This window comes from Pteropus alecto, unplaced genomic scaffold, assembly GCF_000325575.1.
Source record: "Pteropus alecto unplaced genomic scaffold, ASM32557v1 scaffold164, whole genome shotgun sequence".
Lineage (NCBI taxonomy): Eukaryota > Metazoa > Chordata > Mammalia > Chiroptera > Pteropodidae > Pteropus > Pteropus alecto.
Genome location: NW_006439568.1, coordinates 23,376,818 through 23,398,313, shown reverse-complemented (window position 1 = coordinate 23,398,313; position 21,496 = coordinate 23,376,818). Strand labels below are relative to the sequence as shown.

The 21,496-nt window shown below is 36.9% G+C and overlaps 1 protein-coding gene and 1 pseudogene across 4 annotated transcripts in view; both read right to left on the bottom strand.

Annotated features, from left to right (window-relative positions):
* Positions 1-3,792: 3,792 nt before the first annotated feature.
* Positions 3,793-21,496, bottom strand: part of STK3 (serine/threonine kinase 3) — a 281,612-nt gene continuing 263,908 nt past the window's right edge. For all 4 annotated transcript variants that reach the window (XM_025050109.1, XM_015593063.2, XM_025050107.1 and 1 more), the window contains one exon: positions 3,793-5,152. In XM_025050109.1, the coding sequence (XP_024905877.1) occupies positions 4,994-5,152 (159 nt within the window). In that variant the 3' untranslated portion in view covers positions 3,793-4,993. The remainder of the gene's footprint in view (positions 5,153-21,496) is intronic.
* On the bottom strand, positions 10,039-10,159 carry LOC112483671 (annotated as a pseudogene).

The window sequence follows — 21,496 nt, the reverse complement described above, 5'->3', positions numbered from 1 at the left end:
TGTTCTAGGTAGAAAGAAAATACTTTTGAAAATTGAGTATACTTTTCCTCAGTACAAACCACTACCCAAGAGTAGGCCAGGCGCTTAATGAAAAACACATCTGGGTTCTAGGAGACTCTAATGCACTTTAGAAGTTATAACAAACTTGCTTATCAAGAACAGAGCCCTTTTCTTCTTTCTTACAAAAACAATGCACTAAACTGGAAACAGTTAAAAGTTGTGTGTGTTTTTTTTTTTTAAGCTAATGTGTATCTATGTGCCATATGCCCTGGAACTTTGTTAAATATTTAACATGTACTAGAACATTTGATCTTCCCAATTGCTGATCACAGATAAATCCAAACACAGATTGGCTGAATGGTTATTCTTGCCCAGGGGAACAAAAGTGTAAAGAGCTGGGATTGGAACCCAGGTAATTTACCTCCTGAGGCCACGTACCTTCCACACTGCTGACTAAAGTTTCTCTAAATTACTCATTATCAAAGACATACTTTGGCGAGGAAGAGAACAGAACACGTTTTAGTTCACAAAAATAGTTTTCGAAGCATAAGAATGCCAAATATATCCTATGCTGAAGGGAAAAAATTCTTGGACACTTAAGTAAATACACCCTGCTTTTCTTTTCCTACACGTAGGAAGGACGCCATTTCAGAGAATGAAGCTTCCATTGAAATGGAGAAAAGGTACAAATCAGCTAACAATGGTCCTCTCCTAATATTTAATTGAAAAGCTTAACATTCTAAACACAGATTTCCAGTGTTTATTAGACAATGTGGCCTACTAGGGACAAACAGGAGTTTGAAGCTCATGCAGGCACTGGCTGGCTTCGCGACATTTAATCTTTCCAATCCTTTCTTTTCTGAGAAAGACTGCAGCTTGTTGCAAAGGTTTGAGACAATGTATCAAAAGTACTGGCTCAGTTGATGCTCAAAACCTGGTTGTTGTTGTTACCATGATTACCTGGATATAAGGTACATAATCATATACCTTCTATGATTAATGATGATAATTTTGTTGTTTGAGCTCATTTCATTCAATGAAACTTTATTTACTAACAATTATATTAATATTATGGTAAGCCTTGTGGGGAAACAAGATGGATAGATATCAAGGCTCTGCTTTCAGGAATTTTCTATTCCAGTAATGAAGTAAATAGCTGTAATAAAGTTGGGAAGCAGTTCAGTCTGGCGGAAGAAAGGACTCAAATAAGGCGAAAATGTGAGATGAGGTCGTGTCGTGGTTGGGGCAAAGTGCAGGTCTTGAGTGCCAGGAGGCGGAGTTCATTTTTAACTTGTCAGGTAAAGTTCTGTGAATAGAAGAGTGACACAAGAAAATCAGAATTTTAATTTAAGGATCTTAATGGAGTGGGGAAAAAAACAACAACCAAAAAACAGTGGCAGGGAGCCTGGCTAATGATACGGTCCAGTGTGAGAACAGAATGGACTTGGAGCTGCTTTTCCAAGATCAGCGGAAGAGCTGAGCTGATCATTCGCTTTCTCTCTTGGGGTCTTCTTGACTCGGGGAAGCGGTTGGCTGAGGTCAAAGGTGTTTTGTGTGGACGTGGAACAGGGAGAAGCTGACTGACTCCCTGGAGGATCAGCCACCATTCAGTGGCATCAGACTGCCCAACCAAAGTATACAGACACCCTTGGGCCAGATGTGATCACACTGCTCAAACGGCAAAGAGAAGGAATTATCTTGTTAGACCCGATTCCCGGGCTTTGGGAACAAAAAGAGAATATTTATTACTCCAAAAAAAAACATTTTGATGAAATACCTAATTAGATGCCTGTGCCTAATAACAGTTTAGTAATGCAATGTAACTCTATTTTTTTTAAATGATGTTCTATTTAGAATGTTGTATTATTAGTATTAGGATTTAATCATTAATCTTTTACAGGATAGGAAAGGAAAATAGCGTTCCTATCAAATGCTAATGTGTCAGCAATTTGAAAAGATTTCTTTTCAAATTGACCAAATCAAAAAACATCTTAATGTATTATATAATTTCCAGTAAAGAAGCTACATATCTTTTTGTGAGAGTGATTTTAAACATTGCGGATGCGATTCAGTAAATAAATACAAAAGCATGTAAGTAACATATGTAAGGTTGTTTCACATATCGTGTCTGACATATAGTAAGTATCCCAAATAATAGGTGTTATTATTTTGAAATCCATTTAAATAAACACATTTTCTTCTCCAATTTATATTGGCAAAATTAGCTCATATTTTAACATAAAACTATTTATGCTAAAATAAACTCAGTGTATTGTAAGTCTAGAAATGAGTCATCTAAGTTCATTAAATCAAAGAAAAAACTTTTTCATCTACGGAACAATATATTAACGATGCTGGCTTTTCAGTAAGATGAAACCCTCACTCATTAGCTTCAATTACAGTTACAATACTATATTTATTAAAGAATGGGAGTGTGCAGAAAGTACTTACCTATTTTTGGAACATTCTAGGCAACTAAGGTTAAAATGATGAGAGATTCTTCTTAAACTCATTAAAATAACTAGAAAACTCTCTTTCCTAAAGCATCATGATTAATCAAGGCTTACCTAGACCTGAAGGTTTCTTTCATAGCTCTTGGTTCTTCAAAACTTAAGTTTCTTTTTTTTGATTGGTGGAGGCAGAAAGTGAGAAGATAGGAAAAATTTTAATAGATCATCCTAGAATGTTCTGGAGCTTCCTAAGGCTCTAAAATTAAACAATGCCCATTGTTCTTAATTCTCTTAAATGTGTGTACCTGTGTATTTAAAAAGACAATAAGGCATAAAGTCTATTTACATAAAAATTACAGTGTGATTGGAACACTCCATATTTATAACTAAAAGGAGGACTCTTATTGAGAACTGAATAAGAGTGGTTAACAGGCCTCATTGAATTAGTTTCCATAAATTTTCTAATTTAGCAAGCTGGGGAGAAATCATCTTAAGTTTCTTATTTCATATAGGGGGTTTTACTCAGGTGATAGCAAATCAGTCATTTGATTCCATCAAATTAGGCAAAGTATTAGACACCAAACAGAAAAAGAAAAAGTTAAGGAAAAAAAGGTAGGGTGTTTGAGTTGATTGACTCATCTGACTGTCCCAAATAGATTCCAATAAAGATGCATCTGAAGCATATATCGTAAATTCTATCTTGACTTTTAAAAACCTTTATAGAATTTTCAATATTTACCACTATTTAAAACATCTTTCATGTCCAATTATATAATTTACTAATTGTAAGAACTCAACAGAGCAGGGAGAAATGTAAACCCAGGGCATTACCTGGGGCACAAATGCTATTTTAAAAAGGAGAAGCCGCTTTCCAGAGGTGGTAATCCCTTCCTGGCTGTCATTAGTGAACTTGCATTTCCCTTCTGTCCCCTCCAGGCACATGGTAAGGTGCATTTCCCTGCTTGCTGGAAATTAGGAGCGGCCATGTGACCAGTTCTGAATACCATTGTGGCTGACTGGACATGTGACGCTGCTGGCTGGAGCTAGTGCGACACTTGTCAGTGCTCCTTCCCCCTTGCTGTGGTGACTACCAATGTTGCGGATGGTTGAGGCTCCATCAGTGGGGTTCTGGGGTGTGAGTGACAGGAGTAGGGCACCTTGCCAACCTGGTTTGCGCATGGAGCACAGTCAGGAATAACCTGTGTTATGTTAAACCACTGAAGTTTCAGGGTTGTTATCACTGCATAATCTTGCCTGTCCTGACTAATATACCTTCTTTGCCTGGAAGAGACAGAATCCAGGTGATGAGTTTTAAAAATAAAGATACAGAGATGAAATGTGCTACGTGGCACAGTAAAATTTATTTGTCTTTATGATTTACACATAGTAATTAAACACACAAAAGAACAAACACTGTCAAGATGGCCGTATGTAGCTTAGGAAATGACTGGTCCCAGTTCAATCACACGAATGTTCATTCTGCTTAGAAATGAGTTTTTTAATGGTTTTAATCTTTTTTTTTCAGTCCCCAAGGCTTCCGCAGTTCAGTACAAATGGTTTTGCTATTTTGTTATTGTCAGGCACATGATGTTTACCAATTCCCAGTAAATAAATGAAATCAACAAAAAGGTCCTGTGACAACTGAGCACATTTTCACAGAAATTTGATGAGCTTATTACAGTTTGACACGGTTTAACTACAGATCTACACACGAAACACAAAACAATACTAAGAAATTACATTTGTCTTAGGAATTTATTTATTTAAAAATATTTACCACACTTTTTTTGTGCAAGGGTTCCATTGATTTCTTTGGTTTTAAACATTATAGCTCTGACCTAAATATATATAGTTCTATTTGTACCAAACATTAAGAATTAAAAAGTTAAAATTTCAGGAGGTAAAAATGGAATTATTGCTTCAGTATAAAAAAATGCCTGGCTCACTTGGGTACTATTGCTATTACTGCTTTGCTCCTTTTGGAAAGCTATCCTAGAAATCAAGGAATGTGCCCTATAGCTCCCTGCTTAAAGTATAATTTGGTTGAACATTATCATCTAGTAATACATCTCTACCTTTACCAAAGCTATCATGATCTTGTCCTTAAAAAAAAAAAAAGTGAAATAGCATAAATAAATAAGTTTACCTAAGGAGATATAATAAATAGGCTACTAGCTAAGAATAAAGAATATTGTAACATAAAGCCTTTCAGTGCTGTACAATTAAACACTAGCTTTGGATTTTCAAGGTCTCTAAACACAGCCTTCATTTTATAACACAGTTTTGGTGCTGGTATGCAGCTGCCAGATACAGGGAAGAATACATTTCTGTTGTTTTCGTCATTTAAAAATGGAAAAATAATGGGTACGGTTGTAAATTATGCCTTTTGGGAATTTACCTGGGTATGTACCATTATCAGTTTTTGATTGTTGCCTAGTTGTAGAGCACAAACTTAAGGGTTAAAAAGAAATAATAATATTGAATTTTTAGTGGTTTCTTGGTCTCCAGAATAGTTATAAAAACAAACAGAGAAGAAATTAGACTCAAAAGTTTTGCTGCCTTCTTTTCTTCGCGTCCATTGCGTCCAGAATGGGTTGTCTTTTTGCAGTGTATCTCTGACGAAGCTCTTCTATTTCTCGTTCCATCATGGGGTCCAGAGCTTTTAACCGCATTTGCAGTTCTTCTATACTTAGATTTTTTAACTGGATATAGAAAAAAAAAAAAAAAAAGATATTATTATAGCAAAGTTATCTACAATAGGTGAAAGTCTGAGTTTTGGCATGAATATTTCAGAAACTCCTCGTTATCTTTGAGATATGGTTCAACAACTGAAACAGGAATTCCTTCCCTCACAAACCAAGAAGCCGCATCTTGTAGGAACTTCAAGTAATCTGCAACAAAATAAAAACCTCTGCTTTCAGAAAAGAGAAAATGAGAAAAACAAGCTCATGAAACATGTTTTTTAAAAAGGCAGAAAGACAAATCCACCACTGCCGACAGTCTTCCAGGGTCTGTTTTGTATACATGCCTGCTCATGGCTCACGCCTCACGCCTCACGCCTCACGCTTCCCCGGCTGTGGAGTGCTGTGATAATCACAAACACCTGGGGGGATCACCCAAGACTGAGACAAGACTTGATACAGGTTAAAGTTAAGTGTTCTAGCTTGCATTTTAATGAATGCTTAAATGGTGAGCACTGAGAAGTTAATCAGAAAATTAAATTCTCTAGAATACTTTTATACTAAGCATTTTGGTAAAACAGAGTTTTTAATTTATGATTCAAAATATCCCAAACCTGATATTGTGTTAAGTTCTGACATGGGCTCGGTCAACTTGAAAATAAAGTGTCTGTCAAATTTTCACCATATACATTATAGTTTGACAATAATGATATGATTGGACTAAGTTATATAGTTTAACTATAATGATTTAGTTTGATTACAATGGCTTCTGGGACAACAACAGCACATCCTTTACCGGTTTTCTGTGTAATGGAGAGAGGCCTCATGTCATGTGTGTGTGGGGGATAAAATGTGTTCTATAGAACAGGGTCTCTGGCACCCTGAGTTTTACTGCATTTATATGTCAAAACAGCAGAATATGGAATTATCTCCTGGGGAACATATTTTAGGGATGTTGTGTCAGGCCTTAAGGGATGCCCTAAAATATATAACCTAACACTTGTGCTTTTATCTTAACATTAAAGAAAATGTAAAACTGTGTCTTTCAGAATCTGACTATTAAAGCAATGGTGGCAGGCAGGTAGTTTTTAAACATCTGTCAAACCACGATGATTTACAAAATGCTATTACATACTCAGCATCTTGGTAGATAGGTACTGTTAAGAAAGCCAATAAGTACTAAACTGTTTCCTTGCCTTAGGAAACTTACAAATTAGTTGGGAGGAGAGGGTAAGATTAGCACCTCTAAACATTTAGGGATTAATACAAAACCCTGTACAATTAAGCTCTCTTGTGTGTGGTACAGATTGTAGTAAAAGGTTCTTAACTCAAGTCCAGGAATAAGCTTCTCATGTGCGAAATTCTGCATGTTCCTGTGTACACTGTCCTGGGGAGAGCAACCATTGTTTTTATTTGTTAAACTGAGTCCCAACAAAAAGGGAGGAACCACCCTATAAATTCAACGGAGAGAAGACTCCCTTTGGGGAGTAGGGACTGTGCTGGTCCCTGAATCGAAGGGTGACAGGGCTCTGAGGAGGCCCTGCCACGTCGAGAAGGAAGGACTAAGGTCACTGGCGGGGCCCTGAAAGCCAGGCAAAGCGGTTTGTAGCTCAGGGAGCCACGCTCAACCCTGGAGCAGGAAACTGACGTGACAGCAATTCAGCTTGGTTTTAAAATGCTAGAACGGGCAGCTTATTTTTTGTTTTAAGAAGATAACTATCTTTGGTTATTTATGAGCCAATCCAGAAAACATTCTCATTATTTTACAGTCACATGTCAATTTTAACTGGAAATAGCATTTTTCAGCTTGATCCTCTACTTTACTATTTCTGCTCCTAAGTGACTCTTGGTTTCAAAAATCAAATCCACCCTCAACTGAAAAAGATCTGACACCACTGAAGATACTGGAAAGACTGAGTTACAGATTCTGAAAGAAATTCAGAAGAGGGGTTCCAAAAATATAGGAATGGCGGTGTTGTGGGAAAGAAGCTCCTGGATAATGACTGAAGGTGAACACCACTCACTTTGTTGTATGAGAAGGTCTGCTATGTGTAAAATATGCCCTGTTATTTTTCAGTCACATATCAACGAAAGAACCAAGTTTATTATATTATACTATTATATACATTTATATATGTGCATAGTATATTATATGCTTCCTTCATTAATTTTTAATCATGCATCTGTTCATACGGTCAGTACTGTTCAAATCATTGTGGGGAAAAAGAATTAGCCAACAGGGAACCTTGAAACTTTCTGAACTGTATGAACAGGTGATGGTGAGATGAAGGGCCAACACAGACCACACATGTAGCCGTATTTCCCTATGTGAGACCCAATTCCACTGTCTCTCTATTTCAGCCTGTCTTTGAAGTTCTATATAACACTCATAATTTATAAAACACAACTACATTATACTACACAAATTAGCATTTGATTTTAGAGTCAAACAATATGCATGAGTTTCATGCCTACTCCAGATATTCCAAAAAGTATTTAAATTTTAGAGACTGTACTAGGGAAAAATGCCAAGAGTTTATAAATATTACATTACGGTAATGAACTGGATTCAGGGAAAGAAGCTACTTAGAAGAAAAATTTTCCTCCTCTAATAGACTTTTATATTTTCAATATGTAAAATCTGTGAAAAACAGGTCTATGATGCTGGAAAACCATTCATCATATATGGCATCATTAGGGAATTAGGTGTTTCACAAAAGTAAATTCACGAAGCATCTAAATCTTAGTTCTTTAAGTGATAAAACTTTGTTTTAACCATTTTGAACAGAAAATCTTTATGAAGTATTTTACATAATATGCTGATTTCTCAAGCAGAGGACACAGGACCTAAAACCACCTTTCCTTCGTGATGATGAATCATTATTAATATCTACTACTAATCTATGCCATGTAATAATTTTCTCTTTGATTTTTAGCTTTTTATCTTCATTTGAGGGAAAGCTATCAGTTCCTTTTCATGGCCATGGCCATCTCTGAGCATATATCCTCTCTCTACTTAAATTTAAGCTACTGGGAACCAGAAAAGCAATTAAACAATCTTACAAGACATTATAAGAATGAAAGCCTGAGGCTGTTTTAGGAAAGATACAGCATGGCTTTAGTGCTAAAGCTTGTTACACCTGTTGCTAGTTTTTGTTGTTGTTGTTGTTTTGGTTTTTAAATCTGATTTCAGATTTATGGTTGTATAAGGTTGAGGTTACAGGAAATCTGACTTCCATATAAGCTACATCTATAGCAGTTTTCAGCTAGGCTATCAGAGCACTTCAAAAAATTCACTTATTAAAATATTTATTGATATTTCTATGATCACGCACTGTACAGAGATGAATAAAACACTCTACCTCCCACAGAGAGCTTGCAATCTAGCTGCCAAGACAAGTCCATGCACAGCTAATTCACTGAAGAATGAGCAGGCTGAGACGACAGGAAATAGGACGGGGGGAGAAAGGAAAGAGCATGAGCAGTAAAGTATAAGGCACACAAATGCTTGGCATTTTTGGAGCTATATCGGCTGACTGCTGGGATGTGTGAAGGATCCATGGGGGCAGAGGGTGAGGCAGGAAGGGAGGGGGTGCAGACTGCTAAGGGCTTTAAGCATGTTGTTACAACTTTCTGTTGACAAGAAAGAAATGCTGGATAATTCTGAGCATAAATGGTGACATGATCATATATGAATGAGCTTTAGAAAAATACCTTCAATAGCAGGTATAGAAAATAGGTTGCCAGGGGGAAAATGGAGGAAGCAAGACCCATCGGCAGGTTACTTCAACAGTCTGTTGAAAAGATGAGGCTTGACCCAGGAAAATGGAAGTGGAAGACTGAGAAGGAAAGAGGGAATTGAAAGATTTGAAAGTAGAATTGACTGATTATGAAGGGTCAGGAAGAAGGAAAGATTAAGGATGAGTCTGGCTTCAAGCTTGGGTGGTGAGGTAGAGATTGATATCATTAATTAGGTAGGGGAGTTAATGAAACTTATTTTAGTCCTGTTGAGTTTGAGATATGGGTGAGGCTTCAAGGTAGAGACATCGGACATGGATTGTAATATGAGGTTTTGGAGCTCAGGTGAGAGATTCGACCTACAGACATAGTCTAAGGGAATCATCAGCATTTAGGATAACACTGAAGCCCTGGCTGAGGATAAGATTACCCAGGAAATGATTTTCTCCCTGATTTTATGATCTATGGTATCCAAAAGAAAATAATCCCCAAACTTCAGCATTTGTGGTCAGAGACTCTTCTCATTTTGTTAACAGAACAGAAATAATGGTAGATTTCTAAATAACTCTAGATTATGGTATTATCTAGACAAAAAAAGGAAAAAAAAGTGAGGTTAACTGGCAGAATTTTTCACTTTTTATACAGTGGGTATGATTTACAGACATGAACTTCTGGCTGGGTTTTGACTTCTGATTAGACCCTAATAACATATATTTAGCACTCTGTTTCTATAGCTATCAAGCCTCCCACAGGCATGAAAATGGTTTGGGAAGGGAAATGTGACAGAAGCAGCTTTTTTGATCTCTTGCAAAACAGTACTGCTCAATATGCCTTAGTAGTAAAAAGATTCACAAGCCATATAAAATTTTATGAAGCCTCATAATGATAAATTTGCCCTATAATATCAATTTTCCTTCACTGAAATTGGATTTCCTGAATATCTTTATAAAAAGGAAGGGAAATCACTTCAGGATGGTTACGTGTATAGATCAAGAGAGCTTGTGGTAAATCAACTTGAATTTATATTTTTTTAATATAAAAAAGAAATGATCCTCTGAGTCATCTTTTTTTTTTTTTTTTTTTAAGGCAAGGCAACCCTTGGTTGACCTCACAGATTGCAAGGACTTTCTCAGTTTATAATCCCTTATTAAAAAAAAAATTTCTTTTTACGCCTACAGCACCTGGTCTTTCTAGGTGGTCTCCCATCCAAGTACTACCCAGGCCCGACCCTGCTTAGCTTGCGAGATCAGATGGGATCGGGCGTGTTTAGGGCGGCATGGAGCCATCTTTCTATGATACATGGAACACAAAGCAGCTATATGCCAACCGAGTAGTTCCAGAATAAACGTGCAGCAAGATAAGAGCCGGATTGCCAAGTCTTGGGTAAATCTGTCCGAGTTTAGCATTCGGTTAAGTCAAGTCAGTGAAGAGGATTTTAGAATACGTGTATGTTGTGGTTTTTATTGTATATGCAAAAATGTACAAAAATGAACACTCATCTGAAAATGGATTTTATGTGTTTTAGGCTAATTCTATTTAGTACAATTTAGTACTGAACTTAATGATAAAACAGAATTTGCACAACTAACAATGGTTCTTAAATCTTCAGGCCTTAACACTGAAAGAATACTGTAGTTTGACAATCTTTACAAACACTAAGGACATGTAATTTCATTAAGTGAATAAATGAGCTGACATGCAGTAAAAGAACTTGAATGCAAAGGCAGAAGAAGGAATTTCTTCAAAAACACAGAGTCAAAGAAAAAGAGATGAGTTTCAGAACAATACTGTTTTATTACCTGAGACAGTTTCTATTCACAAGAATTTTGCTTTTCTTAGCTTTTGAAATGACAAATATCAGGGGGCTAGACATATTAATAAAGGTAGAGAATAAAATCAATTTCCATAAAAAGGTTTAAACTGACGTCAGGTAAACTGAATCATGTGGGCCTGAGAGAAATACATTTTGAGATCTAGGATTTTTAAAGTTATGAGATTATCTGAGATTACTAAATAATTTAACAGAAGCATGAGCTATAAATTTGGTTATAAATTAAATCCCACAGAATCTCATTACAAAAGAGCCTGATAGATACATGCTCTAACTTCCTTATTTTAGGTGAGGAAATGAGAGCTAGCTTGCTCAAAGTTACACTCCTGGTTCATTGCAGAGACATCACCTGACCTCTAGGTCAATGCTTTTTTCCCCATTATATCAAGGTTTATATTCTTAATCTAGCACTGCCAGAGAGTTCAAAATGTTAAGTCATCACAAATAGCAGGTGTGCTGCTGAGAAATTCCCAGAGTCTTCAATGTGATCTGAAAGAGAAACTGGCCTTTACACATTCAACTATAAAGGCCACAGTGAAGAGAAAATCTTGCATATGACATTTTTATAGAGCAGTCTTTTAAAAAGAAATAAACTGCAGAAACTCAGCAAAGGTAGACCTGCCATCTTCTTTAAGGTTCAGGCCAATGGGTAGACTGGGCTCTCCTAGCTCCTTAAAAAATTTGTTTGAAACGAGTGAAAGACTTTAAAAGAAAACCCCTAAACTTCTTAACAATAATTAGATGGCATAATAATTAGATGTTTGTAAATTAAACAAAAGAGTCAAACTTTTCAATAGGAGTCAGCGTTTTTGAAAATTGATTAAGTTTTGATTATGAGTGACAGCTTGAAATATCAGCTCATTTTGTTAACGCGTCCTGGATTACCACATTTCATCCAGGAAGTAAGAGTATAAATATCGAAAAATATATTTCTCAGAATCCCTTAAAAAATCCAAAGAAAAGATATACAAATCAATGATTTATCAGTGCTTGCATAAAAAAGCATAGAGCAACTAATTCAATGACATGAGAAGATGGAAAATGAGATTAAATCAACACACTGATAGTTTTGACAGTTAAAACTTTTAATAATTAGAATTATTTCTGAACTCTATAAGAAGTTTTGAAAGACTGCTTATTACTAATCAGGAAGAGCTGTCAGTAAAATTAGAACTTTTTTAAGTTTATAAATTCTGTCTACTATAAAAATCTAAAATTCAAGTGATAAGAAGGAATTACTTTCTAAAATAATTTCATCTTAAGAGCTCTAAGGGGAAAACACTTAGATTTGTTATACTAGTTTGTTTTGTCAAAAATAGTCTTAATTACATGGGAGAATTTAAAAAAGGCTTAATCTCAAAAATAGCAGAAACAGGATTATGACGTTTTTAAATGTATAAATGTGATAACATTTCAAGACTTAATGGGTCCACAGCTGTTAGTATAATCAGTCTGTCAAAATAAACAAGACACCACCACAATGGAGCAAATGGTCTTACATGTTAATGCTAACACAATTAGTCAAATAGTCAATCAAGAAAATCCTGTACAAGGTTTGCTGTGTTTACTGGGAAAACAAACTCTTCTTAGCAACTGTTTAAATAAATCTCACAGATGCTACAGACCCCATTAGTGGCCTGTGATTAAAAAAATATGGATAGCTAATACTGTATCCTGACTCATCTATTTTCCCATCTGCTAGCAATTCTAACAATATGAAATATCAACAGAATGGCTAACAACAATAATTTTCTATGGCAATTTTGATGCTGAATTGCCTATAGCATTTTGTAAGATTTACCAGTGCATGCCTCAGACTGTTTTGAGTTGTTTGTGGCCTGGAGCAACATACTCGTTTTCCCCCAATACTCCATTTTAGCTCAAATTTTTACCGTGCTGAACAGATCTGGTTCGGTTTTACAAAACACTGTTCATGGAGGCTGCCACACTCATAGTACTAACAAGTGAGAAATGCAACAAAGTACTGCAAACTCCAGTCAGGTACACTGATTAGTTTCGATGTATATAAATAGGTAAGGAGCCTTCTGTCAATAAGACTGATCAAAAGGAATAATAAGTAGTACTTAAAGTTAAAAAAAAATCAAAACATCAATATATAAAGGCATTTCTTGACTTAATTTCTGGCACTGAGAATAATATAAGAGCCCTCAAGTCAACTCAAATGACTATGAAGACTGCTTAAAGAAAACCTTGCATATACATTTATCATGCATTTATAAAATTAAGTGATAATTTCTGATACTTACACCATAGAAGAAAAGCTAAATTCCTTACTATAAATTCCTTATAAAATGCTCTTAAAAGCTGCATTAACATTAAATCTACTAGCAGAGCCTTCTTCCAAAGTAGACACTATATACCTATCTGGAGAGAGGATTACATGTAACTCTGTTCTGAGCTGAGTAGCCCCTGTCTTCTGACTGAATTACTGCAAATATTCTGGGATTATAACAGGAAACTGCCATGAAGCATCTGATTTGGTTGTTAAACCTCAGAGCATCTAGAGTAAATTTAAGACTAAGATTTTATTTCCATTCCAAAGAAAAGGGAGAAAACCATTTCTTGTAGGTATCGATGGAAGAAAAGGGGAAAGTGCCAATTAGTGATCATTTACAATATGTCAAACACTATCTTAGATCCTGCACGTTAAGTCGTTTAATCCTAGCAGTCATTAAAACCTCATGGGGTAGATATTACCAACCCGTTTTGCAGGTGTGGACACTCAGGGAGACTGAGTGATGCACCCTGGCTCACACAGTTCAGGCAGGCGCTCAAAGACAACCTCAAACCCACTAACACAGGCCTGGGCTGGAGCCCACTGTGAACTGTCTCTTGAGTTTCCCGAGAGCTACAAAAGCACTTCAAAGCCCAATTATCACATAAAACAGTTTTTAACATATTCTCTATAGATGAAAAATAGAAAACATTGCTCTAAAAAAAAAATCCCACTTTTCCTCCCAGACTGTACCTAGTGAAGTATTTTATTTAAAAGTTATTAATGTATCTCAGTTAGAATTGGCCTTATGAAATAAGTGCATATATGTTAAGTATTTTTCTATTTAATCAGATCTCTAGCAAAGTAAACACATTTCTACATAGTGCTTTGAAATGAGATGCCATAATTTTATCAATAAAAAGAAATATTCTGTGACGACGTCAACAAGGTACGTCCCCTTGGCAGACAAGCAAGACTGTGTCCATTCAGACTGTCCTGTCGTTTGCTGTTGTGCTGAGATGGAGTGGATAAGCCACAAGCTGATGAACACCACTACAATTACATTGTCCTGGAGAAATCTGAGCCACCCATGTAAAATAAGGAATGATGACATTTTAATTGCATTCCTCAATGGCAGTTGAACACCCATTCCTTTTATGCTTTTCTGTTTCTAGTAAGCCTGTTAAAAATATCAGGGAAAAGTTAATTCATGCATAGCTCTGCCATATTGTAAAGAGCTCTAAAATTCTAGGCCCAGGACGACAAAATCTGGGTAACCTGAAACCAACTAGTAATTAAACCTTTCCAGGTCTGTTAAAGGAGCAAATGAAGAAGTTCTATTAGCTTTGACTGACGTCTTATCTCAGTGATTCTGATAAACATTTTTTTGTCTAATTTAAAACACTGATAAGGCCACAAAGGAGGGATTAACGACTTAAGTGATTAATTTTCTTTACATACTTTGTTTCTTTAAAAATTAACTGCAGCAGGTCTGCAAACAACATTTTGTTCAATGCTTTTTTCATTATGAAAAAACACCAATTCCCGGCCAGGGCCACTGTCTGCGTGGAGCTTGCATGGTCTCCCCGTACCTGTGTGGGTTCTCCCTGGGGAGCCTGGTTTCCTCCCACACGATGTGCACTTTGGGTGAATCAACGTGTCTACATTGTCCCAGCCTCAGTGAGTGTGGGTGTCGGTGTGAGGGGCACTGCGATGGGGGAGGGGGGGCATCCTGTCCGCGTGGGCGCCCCCTGGCGCCCTGGGCTGGCTGCTGGGACCGGCTCCAGCCACCTGCAGCCCTGAACTGGATTCTCTTGTTTTTATTAATCTTTCTTAAATGTATATATAACTCACATTTATTTCAATGTTTAATATTAGAAGTGTTTTGGATCTGTATTTAGAAGTTCGGTGATGTTTTTGTGGCCAGAAATATGCCGTGAGAATTTAACTCTTGTTTATATCAATCAGCCTATGGTAAAATTGGTTTTGTTTGACATAGTTTTGCTTAAAGTCGCAGTTCTAGAGAACCTATCGAGAAGTTAAGTGATGATTTACTGTATATGATTAGTTATGGAAGATCATAAACATTAAAAAAAAAGTCCTTAAAATATATCTGTAACTAGTTTATTGAGTAGTCAAATCTCTGTGTAACTATTATATAAATTTAAAAGTTTCATTTTCTCAAACTTTTCACACTGAAAAGGAAAAATAAATGTTACCTTCAGATACATTTTATGAATAACTTTTGTTATGAATATGGCTGATAGCCATCGGGTATGTTATTAAATAAGGTAAGAAACGTTGGAGGGAAAAATAAGTTTCCTTTTCCTCCAATCACACTTTTTCAGCTGTGTTACAGCAAACTTCCTTGACACATGCCTTAAGGAATCTTGGGCAGGTCTGATTTCTCGTCATTTTTAGCTATTAAAAGTCCAGACCAACTATGAGTTTCAATCTCATATTAAATATAGACCTTGTCCCACACAGAGAGACCAAGAGACTCAGAAGGGTTACGTCTGTACTCAGACCCTTCGCCCCATCTCTTTCAATGTCTAGCTCTTCTGGTGCGGGAGCTGGGAAGGAGACAGGCATCTTTTCACGTGAACGACTGACTACTCGCTACTGAGGGCGGTTTCTTTGGTTTTGCTCTGGTTTGGCTGACTGCTCGTGCTTTATGCACAGAAGGGATGTGTGGATTTCCTGAAGTGGTGGCTGGTACTGTCCTGTGCTCATCCACCTTGGAGAGGGGCTGCCTTCTGGGTGGGGCTTGTCTCCTCTGACCTGGAAGACCCCTGGCATCATTATGACTCTGATCTTTTTTAGAGTCATAGAGATCATAGAGGTTCTTCCTCTCTACTCACCAGGGGCCACCAGGACCCAAGGAACAGGAGAGATCCCCTGGTCTCTTCCTGCCCAGCATATAACACTATGGTCCTTAGTTACCCTGCAGGCCTTGGCTCTACCTACAGAGTTCTTTAGAAGAGAAGCAGAAATCTTCTGTGTCTATGTTAGTATACGCTCCAGACTCCCAGCAACTTGCTAACTGAGCTCTGTTCTAGTGACATATCAAGGGTTTGAAAGTTCAACCAGCTTAGCAGACAGCTGGCTGGGATACTAGACACCAGTCTCCCTTCCCTACGGGCACTGCCAACCTCTGAGTGGCTCTCTGGAAGCCCACCCCTCCCCTTTCTGACTTTAAGCAAGGAGAGAGCTACTTTATTCTCCTTCTACTAGATCATAAGTTAGTGACTCTGTAGCACAGGAACTTTTGTAAATAGCTATACCCCCAGTCCTAGAACACTGCCTGGAACATAGCAGGTACCTAATAAACATTTAACAAATGAATGAAAAATAGTGGGGGCTCTTAGTAAATCCTGGAGGGAAATGTCTGGCCTTGCTTGCTGGTGGCTCTCTTTAGAATATGTGGTACTTAACGCCTGCTGTTTTCAGCCATGGACTCCAGTGCCAACGTGCAGCAACAGGAAAAGTCCCTTTCAACATTGTGGTATATTACCTGTTAACCTTAAAAAGAAAAGTGTGTGTGTGTGGTGGGGGGGTATCAAGTAGGTACATTTGCAACTGAAGTAGAGCAAAAAGGGCATCTGGGAAAATCAGGGTATTACTCAGCACATTGCATTTATTTCACTACAGGATACTCCCATGCTCCATTACATGTTTATTCAGCATGTCTCATAATACATTTTGATCTTGACTCATTCTTTTCTTTAAAAAATGCTTCTGTCAGGAGCCAGCTGAGCTCCCAATAGCCAAAGCTGGAACAATCAGAGAAATAAAAGAAAGAAGTATTGCATTATTACCCAAAGTATAAAATGATGCTAATGGTTCATACTGATATAAATAAATGATTAAATAAAGAAATAAAAGAGAAAGAAGGGATCAATCTCCCATGCAGAATTACAACGTATTATGTAGGTGCTCTCCCCAGGGAGGTAAAGCTTAACTCCCTACTCAAATGTGGATAATGACTTCCTTCCAAAGAGTCCAGTATGGAAAGGGGAAAAATTTTAAAGAATGACAGTCAAATGGAGAAACCAGACAAACACCGTGTCGGCCAGGCAATGAGCATTAGCATCAGTAGTGATGGGTCATACTGGTGGTGTACACACTGGTATGATGTGATGAAAACGACACTTCGCCACACTGGTCTTCCTCCTCAAACACATGAGCCTAGCTGAACCATGAGAAAAGCATCAGAGAAATCCCAGCTGGGGATCACACTACAAAACACCTAGCCAGTACTCCTCAAAACTGTCAGAATCATCGAGAACGAGAGAAGTCTGAGGAACTGACAATCAAGAGGAGCCTAAGGAGACACGATAATTAAAGTAACGGGATATCCCAGTAAAAACTAAAGAAGTCTGAATAAAATATGGACTTTAGGTCATAACAATGCATCTTAACTGGTAATTATGTGAATGTGCCATCTAGTAGAATGTTAATAATAAGGGGAAACTGGGTGTGAGGTATATGGAAGCTCTCTGTACTGTATTTGCAACTGTTCTGTCAATCTAAAACTGCTCTAAAATAAAAAATTTATTAAAAAAAATGGCTCCTGTCAAAATATTCTTCAAGATGATAATTTTGCAGTTTACTCCTTTGGCAAACATGTAAGGAATGAAGTGCCCTGGGAGAGCATATTCCTTCCTAATATTACTGAGTACAGCCATGTGTATAATTTTCTACTGTAGCGATATACCATAATATTTATTCTGACAATTTATATTATGACTACATAATTATTACAAAATCACAAAACTTATTTTGCTGAATCTATAAAAAGAGTTTTAAAATAAAATAATTAGAGGTCGGCTAAACCCTATAAATCATGAAACTCAGATTGTAATACATAATTTTTTAATAGTCAAGCAATACCTACAAATAAACAGGATTCCAAATACTTTAGTTTTGAGGCATCTATACCTGTAATTTTTTTAAAACACCACAGAATAAGAATTATGGTCTGATAGCTATTTACAAAACAATATGAACTCAAAATATGGTAAAATATTCTTTAAAAACTTAGAGCGAAAATAAAGTTTGATCGAAGTTCTTCATCTTTACTTACCACATGCACCTTAGAAAATAAAGTTTATCAAAAAGAAAGCATTTTAACATTCTTGTTAATTTCAGAATGGCATGAATTGTGGCTGAAACAGTATTTTTAAATTTTCAAATATTAACAGACAAATGTATAAATTCAATTAAAACCCCATGAAAAGATTCAGGAATTTAAAAGGATGGGGGAACAACAATAAGAATAGGAGGGTTCCTATGAAAATGTTCAAAAAATCAAATAGGGATTTTGATCCCTACTTTAGGATTTCGTTAACCAATGTCACCATAATAAAAATAAATAAATAAAATAACAGCCTTGTGCAAACTTAAAAGCAAAACCAACTGAGTAAAATTGAAGCAGACAGCTTGTCTTTTCATTAATAATTGTTTTAAAATATGTTCATAAATGCTATTAATCTAAGGTAAAAGAAAACAGAAAATAAGAACATAAAACTGGCTAATTATGAACTTAAATGTCTCAGGGGAGGCATCAACTTTCACATGTAAATGGTTCAAACTCTCTGGTTTGGGGAGAGGACAACAGTGTTTGTGGGTTATGTCATCATTTTAGATTAAACAACTAATATGTATAAATCAATGAAAATAAAGACGAGAAAGTAATATGCCAGTGTCATTTGCAAACAAAAGAGCCTAGAGTAAAAAATTTATTACAAACTAAAATTTTCACACTTAGATGACTATAGTAAATGAATGTTCCATAAAGACTTGTTAAAAAAAATCTGAGAATGGCACAAAATTAGATTTTTAAAAACTGTTTTTGGTATCGACCAATTTAATAGAGAACAGGGCATCAAACTTTTATCTATAATAATACTACCTTGTAAAATGAGTGCATTCCCGCTTGTTCCCAGAGGTTCTCAGTGCCGAGGTAGACCAAGCTGCCATCTCCTTCAGGGGCAACAAGGCTTTTGGCTTGATCTCCCCTTAAGGCAAACACGTGCTTTCTGTGGGACCTCACTGCCAGTGCAGACATGGAAGCGGAGGCAGAGAACTGAGCCTGGGGAGACTTGACCAAGAGTGGCTAATCTCACTTTGTATCTAGTGGGTAGCCAGGAGACTGTGGGCACAAGTAGAAACTTGGGGATCAGAACTTGAGCTCTGCTTTGAATAATATACATTAATATGAAGTAGGCTTGCTAGTAATTCTTACATTTTATTCTTCAGGATGAAATTTCAGCTCAACCTTAAAAAGCCTAATTTTAATAAGATTAAAAGAAAAAAAATGCATCTTTAATTACTGGCTAAATGAAAGACATACTATTGGTTTATTTCCTGTGGAAAAGTAACAAAAAAGCTATGTGGCTGTTAAATTCAATGTACTCTTGAAGAATTTTTCATAAGATGGTGTTAGCAAGTGACTGACATACGCTATTATTCAAAGAGTAGCTACCTACTGGATAATTGTTGTGAAATCATTTTGTATTAACATATAATATTATGTAACTCCCAACCCTGAATAAATGACCTAATAGACCTAGTGACTAGTACCTGGTACCAACAGATGCCAGAATTCTCTAAAGCATTTTTAGACAACAATATTATGAGTGAAATTTCCTTTGCCTTATTAGAGTCAGTGCAGCGGTGCAATATTGCAAAGGATAAAGTAATTTTGAATAGTATGCGCAATACTACACACAAAGGAATTACCTTCGCACTGACTCAAACACTACAAGCTGGTCCACACAGCACTGCCCATTTCTGAGTTCCCATGATATCCAGCCTATTTGCAGTTAGGAATGTCCACTGCATGACTTCCTGCTGTAGTTCTTTTAACTAAAGCGCATGATCTTGTAACTCTCAGGTCCACCCCCCGCCCTGCTGCCACCAACGCACACCACTCTGCCAATCGCCCGAGCTGTGAGAAAAGGCATGGGCCCGAGCCTTATCCTCTCACTGGTGAGCTTACTGCCTCATCTCTCCCACATGCACCACAGGGCCTTTAAAGCAGACCACCTTCACTCACAGCCCACTTGACAGTCAGAAGCGCCTGTTGTGCTGGACCATGCCGTCGAAGGAAGAGAAGACTCAAATATTGAGGCGGTTACATATTTTGTTAGCTATCTCCTAATTTTTCAACAACCAGAAATTTTGTTTTTCCTTTGGTCTTTACTGAGTGTCACCCTGAATTATACCAAGTAATAATAAAGAGGGCAGATTTCCTAGGCAGTTTTGCTAGGTTGACAGCTGTGGAAGTTTCCCCATCTTTGTCAAATCTCTGCTCTGAGTATTATACAAAAAAAAGGAAGATACAGTTTATTGATTCTTAAGAAGTGGTAGTTTTTTAATATTGAATAACTTTTAACTAATATGTAAAATCTCTTCAATCCCACTAAGAAGTTAACTTATAGAATACCTGAGCAATAGCAGCAAAGGTGGAAGCAATTGGATGGAATAAAGTTAATCCTCCTAAATCAACTAAAATGTCACCAAAGTGACTTCTCAATGAGCAAGGGCTCTTCTGAAAAAGGCTGGGGCTGAAGGTAAAAGCTTGACTGGCTTCAGGAGTCTAAAGGTTTATGAAGGACTGGAACAGGCTTCCAGCATGGTCACTGGTCCATGAGAAGTAACAAGATGGGCCACTATCAGATCAATGGTATCTAGAACTGAGAAAACATGAGGCCGCTGAGCTCAGTGGACATGATTATGGCAGCTCCTGAACTCCTCTCACAGGGGCCAGATTTCTGCCTCTGAGGGAGGGCTGGGCCGCTGGCTATCCAGCACCCTCTGGTGGCCAGATTTGGCACTAAAGAATTTCTGTCTTTTAAGAACAGAGACCTATTCTTACTTCTTTTTCGTTCTTTCTTCCCTCCCTTCTTTCTTTTTCTTCTTCCTTTCCTTTCCTCTCCTCTCTCTTTCTCCCCTCCCTCCTTCCCTTCCTTTTTATCTTTCTTTTCTTTTCTTTTTAAGCACAGTATATTTCAAACTCTTTTTTAGACAAGGAAGGAATCACCACTAGTACTGCTGGGCTACGGGTAGGTGAGAAATTATTAGGTATAAATTTGGCATCCTCAAAAGTAAACTATTATAATGATTCAAAGAGAGAAAATGTTCCTATGAATGTGTTTAAAATCACATGGGTGAAGCTACTTAAATGAAAAGATCTGGTCAGTACTTAGCTATTTAAAATTTAGTTGTTTTTTTTTTTTAAATTAAGTTTATTGGGATAATATTAGTTAATACAATTATATAATTTTCAGGTGTACATTATAATTTAACATCTGTATATTCTATTGTGTGTTTACCACCCAAAGTCCAGTTTCCTTCAGATACCATATATTTGATCCCCTTTACCCATTTCACTCTCCCGCTACCCCCCTATATTTGATGCCCTTTAACCATCTACCTACCCCCTCCTCCCCCACTCCCTACCCTCTGGTAAACATTAGTCTATAGTCCATGTCCATGAGTCTCTGTTTGTTTGTCCTGTTCATTTGTTGCTTTTAGGTTTATATCCCACATATAA